The 9,167-nt window shown below is 32.5% G+C and overlaps 1 protein-coding gene across 1 annotated transcript in view; it reads left to right on the top strand.

Annotated features, from left to right (window-relative positions):
* The first annotated feature begins 520 nt into the window (after positions 1–520).
* Positions 521–9,167, top strand: part of PTPRQ (protein tyrosine phosphatase receptor type Q) — a 196,363-nt gene continuing 187,716 nt past the window's right edge. The window contains exons 1-6 of the mRNA XM_065887336.1: positions 521–574; positions 925–1,036; positions 1,708–1,934; positions 2,269–2,338; positions 6,930–7,129; positions 8,278–8,527. Of these exons, the coding sequence (XP_065743408.1) occupies positions 521–574; positions 925–1,036; positions 1,708–1,934; positions 2,269–2,338; positions 6,930–7,129; positions 8,278–8,527 (913 nt within the window). The remainder of the gene's footprint in view (positions 575–924; positions 1,037–1,707; positions 1,935–2,268; positions 2,339–6,929; positions 7,130–8,277; positions 8,528–9,167) is intronic.

The following is a 9,167-nucleotide window of genomic DNA, read 5'->3' as shown; positions in this document are numbered from 1 at the left end:
TTTCTCTGCACTGGAGCCTACCCTCTGGCCATGTGGATGGGTTTCACGTGGATCTTGTTCCTGACAGTGGCTTTGTTACTATCAAAGATCTTGGAGGTGGAGAATATCAGGTATCGTTTTCATTATCGTACTTGCCAAACTAACTTGTATTTATATTTGGTCCAAATAGGAAAGTTCTTTATGAAACTCATCCACCATGAAAACTTACTCCTTTGAGACTTTTTAAAAGCATAAGATGAAGACAAAAACACAGATGCCGGATTGATGAGTTTAAGTTTCAGCACTGGTGGACTGTTACCTTAGTAACGTCTGTGTCTCTTTTTTTAAGTCTACCCTGAACCTACAGCCAACGATCCAAGGGTTCATGAATAGTTTAACAATGAAAGGGCAGAGCTATTGAGTAATCCACGCTCATTAATTGTGCACTTGCCAGGAGGATCTGTCTTTAAATCATTAATGCAGGCAACATTTCTCTCTAGAGCCATCAATGTGATTCCACTGCCTGAAAAATGTAATAATGATGGATTTTCTTATGATTTTTCTTTTACTTTTTATTGGAACTTCAAAGACACAGGTATTTTGTACACACTCTTAAATACCAGGGCTAAGCAATGGACTGTAATTTTCTTAAGACTCTTAAATAGTTGTTTCTTGTGACAATGAACTAGGATAGATAGAAATACTGATTTAGTCTTTGATAATGCGGTATGTTTTGTTAAGTTTTTGTTATCTGTTATTTGGTAAATAGTTATGTGATATAACAAATTTATATTTTACAGTGATAGGAAATATATTGTGATATCTTAAATAGCTCAGAGTTATGTAGTGAAGTGTTACTTTGTTTTATTGATTGTGATAGATTTGTGGTTTTAACTTTCTTGCTTTTCAGAATTTTAACACAATCACTTGCTTTTGGTGTTCCAGGTTGATGTTTCTAATGCTGTTCCTGGTACGCGGTATGATGTAACCATCTCTTCCATTTCTGCTACAACATACAGCTTACCTGTTAGTAGAACAGTGACAACGAATGTGACAAGTAAGTATATGTTTTCCTTTTTTTTTTTTTTTACAAAGTATTTGGAACCATTATAAATCTGTTGGATGGAAATATTTACATTGGCAATATGTGCATTGTATGCATGAGAACAGTTTAGTAATTAAAGCAAAATGGAAACAAGAAAGTGATCTGTTTAGAACCTGAGTTCTACTAGTTATCTTCCATTACTTTCAAAGAGCAAAGATAATTTTTCTCTACTTGTTTGTGAAATGGATCAGAAACACTGTTAATGGTAATATTTAAATAATACAAAGCCGTGAAAATAAACTCACTATAGTTGCTCTGAAAGAGTTATTCAGTTTGTAATACTGGTTCTTGTTTTCTTAGTGTTTGTGTATAAGCCTTGCATCAAGTAAGTTTTTTTAGAAAATGATTTGGCATTAAAAGTATATTTGGCATGTAGTATTTAGTAGCATTCCATTTTTTACATTCTTATAAAAGACTATTTTTGGTATTCCCCAAAGCATTTAATCTTTTTTTTTCTTGTGGTAGCAAAGCTCTCGGGAGGGTAAACTTACACTTATGAGACTATTAGTCTTTGGGAACTTCAGAAGTCTACAATTTGTAGATATTTTTCTTACATATGATTGTGAAAATACAATAATAGTTGTTTGACCTTATAACAACATGAATTTTTTCAAAAAAAATAGAACCAGGGCCTCCAGTCTTCCTAGCAGGGGAAAGAGTCGGATCTGCTGGGATTCTTCTGTCTTGGAATACACCACCTAATCCGAATGGAAGGATTATATCTTACGTTGTAAAATATAAGGAAGTTTGTCCATGGATGCAAGCAACGTATACACAAGTTAGAGCAAAGCCAGACAGTCTGGAAGTTCTTCTTACTAATCTTAAACCTGGAACAACATATGAAATCAAGGTAATTATTTTGTAAATAGTTAGTATTAGAATATTCATTCATTTTAAAAGTGAAGGAGCTTTATCCCACCAGGTCAAGCCTTTGCAGCAAGTGACTGAAGAAGGATCATCTGAGTCTTGGCCTCACTGCCCATCTGGGCTTTTAAAACTTGAACAAATTTTATAATCTCTTTTCATTTTTATGTGTATTTATATAATTTATTTTTCTTATTGATATGGAACCTACTGACAGCTCTTTATCATTTATCTTCTGGACAAGTCAAAGTTTTATTATTTCAGATTCTGTTTAATTACAGAGTGTAAAGCTTGAATGTAATTCTTTTGGTCTGTTCTAGGTTGCTGCTGAAAACAGTGCTGGCATTGGAGTGTTTAGTGACCCATTTCTCTTCCAAACTGCAGAAAGTGGTAATTTTCCTAAATCATTTATTCTGAATTAGCTTCGTTATGAGTTTTTGTCATTGAAAATAAATAGGGATATAAACAAAATCCGGCACTAAAATGCATAAAATTTTCAACAATATGGCCCTTCAGTTACTTTTAGAGTCTTCTTGGATAGTAAATTTACTCATTAAAATGTATATTGTTCTTTCTGATTATAAAAACACTAAGTGTTGTCTTAGAAAACTTTGAAAAAACAGAAATTAAAAAAACCCTAAATGAAATTTATCCATGACCCTGTTATATAAAATTGCTGTTACCCTTTTGGTCCATTTCTGGCTGATCTTTTTTTTTCCCAATGAATATATGTCTTTGTGACTATATATTAGTAAGAGTAGGCTTGTGCCATTTATGCAAGTTTATAGCCTGCCTTTTCCTCTTAACATCAAATCATAAGTATTATTATGACATTAGACTTTTGGAAATACAGATTATAATGGTTATCATATTATTCCATAACATGCAATCATTACCAAACCAATTTAAGCTACCTCCATTCTCCCAATGGCTGAGAGGAAAAATGTGATATCATCCTGATTCCTCTCTCTCATAGTATACTGTAATCTGTCAACAAACCTTGCCAACATTATATCAAAATATATCCTGAATCTCACCCCTATTGTTAATCACCCTATGTAATCCATTATCATTTCTCGCCTGAACAATCGAAAGTCTCCTCACTGGTTTTCCTGTTTCCAGCTTACCTACCTGTAGTTTACTCTACCGACAAGAGCCACATAATCTTTTGAAACAGAGGCTAGACTATGTTACTTCTCTTCCTTGTAAGATGGCTCCTGTCTTATTCAGAGCAAGAACCTAAGTCCTTCCCATGAGCTACAGTGCTCTGTATGCCCTTTCCCCTCTCTGACTTCATCTCTTACCTTTCTCCTCTCCCTCTGTCTACTCCAGCCATACTGATCTTCCATCTTAGGGTCTTTTCTCTTGCTATTCCCTCTGCCTGGAATACTCTTTCACTAAATATCTGCAGAACTCTCTCCCCGGTTGATCCAGATCTCACTTTACCTTTCCTGACTACACCTTCTAAAATAGCCCCTGTTTCCTTCTGTCCATCTTTATTTCCAACAGATTTATTTTTCTCCATTGGACAAGCCTGACATGTAACACATTTACTTGCTTACTTTTTATTGTATGTGTTAGCCTGGTAGAACATAAGCTTTGTGATAAAAATAAGTTGTTATGGAATGGAGGTAATTTTATTTATTTAGTAATTCAGCTGTTTATTTATAATAGCAAACAGTCAGAACCAATAAATAGAAAAATGGCACCAAGAATGGCACCTCCAATCAATAGCAAATATTCTCTGTGGAGCTTATATTCTAGTGGGCTAAGATAAGTAAATGAGTTACTAAGTAATATACTAGATTGGTGAGAAGTGCTATAAAAACAATTTCTGTAATTTTGTGCAACTATAAATGTTCTGCGTAAAGATACAGATCAAGATAAAAATATCCAGTGGTTCACTGCCGAAGGGTTACATTGAAATGGGCCCTGTATATCTAGAGGGGATCATGCAATTATAATGTTAAAAGAAGCATGTACCAAGCTTTATGGCCCAGTTTTTATTTGAGACCCCATCAAGAGAAGCATGTGAATGCATGCTCTATGCCATAGAAAGAATTAAGAGAAAATTCTAGAGTTTATTTAAGATTAGAAATTAATGATTCATGAAGTCTTTTTCCTATTGATATTGAACCTACTGACATTCAGATTATTAGCACAACTAAAAATTGAGAAAATTATTATTTTAAATTAAATGTTCACTAGGATATAAAAGAAAAATTATGTTTTTAGCTTCAGGGAAAATAATTGGAATAATTTTTGAATGACTTAGCAAATAGTTTATTCTTTTTTTAAAACTGTCATCTTGATACAGCTTCTGATAAAGCCTGGTACATGCAGATTATGATTTCAACTTGACAGTATTTTGAACTTTATATATTTTATACTCTACTAACTGACATAATTTCTGGAGTTATTTGCTCTCTTGGCAAATTGTGATTGGGACAGACTAACACTCTAGGATGGTGTGAAAATAATACCGGAACAGAAGTTTCACTCTGTTTCTGACTTGCTGTGTTTTCTTGGGGAAATTACATAATCACATAATCAGTCTTGCCTTATCTTTTGTTTTTTTAAAAAAAAAAATGTTAAGTGGTAAAAATATAAACCTGAATTTAGCTAGATCAGTTATGTCCAAGTTTTCCCCCAAGGACTCCTTTTTATTATTTATGCTACACAGAACTAAATTTAAGGAAAATTTCTGTGGAATAATAAATTGCATTTATTATTATTAAACCAAATTTCTTTCTCCATGAATAAAAATACTCCTAAAGTATAAAGTTAACCCATTATACCATACTGAGCTGATATTACATCCACAAGCACAAAAATCTCAACATTCTTACTTCTCACACAGCATTGTTTCAGACAAATGTAGAATTTTAGCTTTAAAATATTAGAAATATCTCTTGTACCTTCATTTCTAACTTGATGGGTCCTTAGAAATGTAGAAGATTCTTTTAGAAGTCTCTATATTTGATTTAGGAAGTTTTTTTTTCTGGCTCAAGAAAATATATGTTTTGTATAGTATACACTTTGAAAAGTTTTAATTAGTTTCACATACTTATATATTTACACAAGTCACTTGTTTAGCTATGCCCTCAAAGTGTGTGGAAGACTTATCTGAAAGGTGAAGTGATTTATAAACAGAATTTTTTGGTGCTTTAGTATCAGATCTTTACTTGGACCAAGATGGATAAATTGACTATAAAAATCAAAAGATGATGGGATTTCGGTACCTAAAAATCCAGAAGTAGAAACTAGAATATTTAAAGTAGGGGAACACCTGTCAGCTACAGAAAAGAGCCAAGATTAGTCTTCAGACACCACGAAGTCACAAAAGGAAAACACACAGATTTTACTGAGGCAAAAATAATGTAATTTTAAGTAAATAAAAATAACCTCTTTTTCACTAACTGTTGTTTAGCAGATTTAATTAATTTTTATCTAATATATTTTGTGTACTTTAAAAGATATTTTGAAATCATGTTTTGGAATGTAATAAAAGTTTGGTTACCTTGTAAATTCAAATTTCTCTACACTTGGGCAGTTCCTCATGATTGTTGTTAAGGCCGATGTGGAAATGTGCCAGCTTGTATACAGTCTGTTATTGATATATATTTCAGGCATTCTTATAAAATTTGCATACTTTAGACAAATGAGAAATTTAAAACAATGATTAAGATTAATGATAAAAGCTTTGATTCTTATAATTCCATAGCATCATGTATTTAATAAACTTTGCTTTATTATATTTTATCCACTCAAAAGAAGTTTAAGTGCTAAATCTTTAGTATCAGAGAGTTTTCATATTGTCACTGTCCTTCTTAAGCTTTAATTCCATTGATCAGTTTCTCTTGAAGAAAAAAATTTCTATCCATTATGACATCCATTATTAATGATTAATCATCTTCCCAAATTGTTGTATTTTACTTTTTTCTATTAAAATGCAGCTGTTGTTAAGTTTCTTAATTTCTGTTTAACTCATATCATTCACACATAGCTCTCTTGCCCATTCACATACAGCTCTCCTGCCCAGGGCCTAACTTTCTTATATATTTTATATGGCTTTCATTTACAAATCACATTTTGGTATTCTTCTCTACAGTGTATACCTAAACTCTGGTTATTTGGTTTCTCAATACTAGGCACTTCTACTACCATTTATATTGTTTTACACCAAACATCTTGTTTTGTTTTTATTTCTTTCAATAGTGACTTGTCATGGTTGTTCTATATTCTAAAGGACCTTGATTATTCACTCTACTTGGTCAATTTTGCATAATTAACCTTGAATTAATAAGTATCATTTTTCTTCACTCTGGCCTCATGTTTATCTCATTTCAACTAAGATAGTATATAGCTTATTATGCAGATTATTAATAATTAATAACAAAATATCATGAATTCTGATGAAAGTTGATTTTGAGGGTGTATGAAAGTCAAAGTATAATAACCACAGTCAATTAGGTGGTATCCATTATATATTAGACACTAAATATTTACATACATTCTAGAAATGTGCTTTTTGGTGCACATGGTTATATAATTGTTTGAATTTGCCACTTCTTCATTATCTAAGGAATTTACATAATTCCAAAGTATTTCAGAAAGTAAGATATTCATTATTCAAATTTCTATAACCACAAACAACTATTGACTGAATATTTTTTCAGACTTATTTGAAATAGTCTATTGATGGGTGTATTGGCCAAATAATCCTGAAGTAAAGCTTATGTGCCTCTTAAACACAACTCTATGGGCCCAATTTCCAGTTCTTTATTTTAGGCAAAAGTCAATTCAAAAAGTATACTCAAGTATATATTTCAAAAAGTACTACCCAAGTAGATTTTATACAATGTGTTATACATTTAATTTCATATAACATGGGAAACGTAACATCCCAAAGTTATATAAATGCCATTCTAAGTTTTATAACAATGTTTTTCCTCTCCTTCAATCCCTCTCACTTCCCCAGCTCCAGGAAAAGTGGTGAATCTCACAGTCGAAGCCTTTAACTATTCAGCAGTAAGCCTGATTTGGTATTTACCTCGGCAACCAAATGGCAAAATTACCAGCTTCAAGATTAGCGTCAAACATGCCAGAAGTGGGATAGTAGTGAAAGATGTTTCAATCAGAGTAGAGGACATTTTGCCCGGGAAATTGCCAGAATGTATTGTAAGTATCATGGAACATTTTCTATGTCTCAAAAATTTTAGGTAAATTACATCTTGAAGTTTTGGTAAAATTTCCATTTTACCAAAATGATTCTTAGCTATTTGATTACTTATAGTATCATATGATATACAATTGGCTATAGTCAAGGCAGAATAAGAGAAAGGTTTGAGATTTCAGCAGTGAGATGTCAGATCACTTAGGGAGCTCTGGAAAGACTACATGATAGGCATGGCATTTGTGATAGGCCTTGGAGTAAGGATAGGTAGAGATTATGTGGAGGTAGAGGATACTTTATAAGCCCTGAAGTAGGAAATCGTAGGATATCACTGGAAAAAAAGATAATACTTCTGTGTGACAGGAGACGAGGGGAGGGGAATAGTCAAGGTTAAGTTTGTGAAAGTAGATTGTTTTTGTTGTGTATATCTTTAGTGAAGAATTTGTTACTACTCTAGTCATAGATGGGAAATCCCTGGAAGTACTGTAATAATGCTTTTTTAAAGTTAATTTTGGTTATCTTTGTGATATTATTGATGAGAAAACAGCCAAAATTACTTTTCTTTTAAATGCTTTAAGTTGTAGAAGTCACAAAATATTTTTTTAATTTGGATATCTAATACACATAAACACATATACACATGTACCCATATACACACAAACACATGTTCTATTAGCTTTGTCTTGAATACTGTTGCAGAAAAAATGATCATAACGGTAAGAAAGTGACGTTGTGTTTGAAATTTCACAATAGGGAAAACATTTCATCTCTTTGGCTCTTGCATTTTTAATAGGAATTTTAAAACTTCTTAATAATGATTTTGCTATAGTTATACCTTTACTCAAAGCCACATGAAATCCTACTTATAAGAAAGATTAAGGTGTAAAGAATGCAGTAAATACATTCTGTTCTAAAACTGTGGACGATGATATTGATGGTATAACTCTAGACGGTAAGTGGGTATAATTAAAATCTAGCAGATTTGTCTGTAGCTATAATGGGTAAGTGAATCTGTTAAACTCTTACCCAATCATACACATACACACACAGATTAGGAATAATATTTGTAGTATAAAGAAAAAACGAATACCCTTATCATTGCCATCAAGTGATACCACATTATTTTCCCATTGATGTTTATTTTATTCACTAGGAGAATAATGAATCCTTTTTATGGAGTACAACCAGCCCTTCTCCAACCCTCGGGAGGGTGACGCCTCCATCACGTACCACCTACCCATCGAGCATGTTGCCCGGGAGGAAGATTAGCTCTGTGTGGAAAGAGCCTATCAGTTTTGTAGTGACACATTTGAGACCTTACACAACGTATCTTTTTGAAGTTTCTGCTGTTACAACTGAAGCAGGTTACATTGATAGTACGATTGTCAGAACACCAGAATCAGGTATGGTTTCTTTCTTTCTTTTTATTTTTGGTAGGAAAAGAAGTTAAATTATTCATAGAATAACCTTTCATTTTTTTCATGAAGATATTTTTGTTAAAACCTTCCTTCCCTTTCAATAACTCTTTTTTGCCCTAATAACAGATAATAGGTATCCCTTCTGGAGCATCTTCACTTTCAATACTCTTTTATGATACTAACATAAGCATCTAAAATGAGAAAGGAGATTTGAGAGAAGAGACTGCTGGACTAATAGCCTTGATCCTAAGATCAGCTTTTATCATTCTGTGACCCCAGCAATTTTTCATAATCATCCTGTCCTTCATCTTCTATAGTCATGTGTAGATGACTTCTCTCACTGATATTGCTATTGCCAGATGTGGAGATAACACCTGCAGTAACAGAAATACCATGCGATTAACATTCAGCATCAGATAAAAACAGTAGTTAAAAAATACCTACCTGTACCCTCTTTGTATTTCAGTTTCCTTTTGTGTAAAATGGAGACAGTAATAGTATCTTCCTTATGGAGATGGTGTTAGTACTAAATGAGTATGATTAGATATTATTATTACTACTAAATTCTAAGAGTACGTATTTCTAGGTATGGTATTTATATATTTAATTATGATAATATGTCAGT

This window comes from Phocoena phocoena, chromosome 11, assembly GCF_963924675.1.
Source record: "Phocoena phocoena chromosome 11, mPhoPho1.1, whole genome shotgun sequence".
Taxonomy (NCBI): Eukaryota; Metazoa; Chordata; class Mammalia; order Artiodactyla; family Phocoenidae; genus Phocoena; species Phocoena phocoena.
This window is presented reverse-complemented; position numbering and strand designations above follow the sequence as displayed.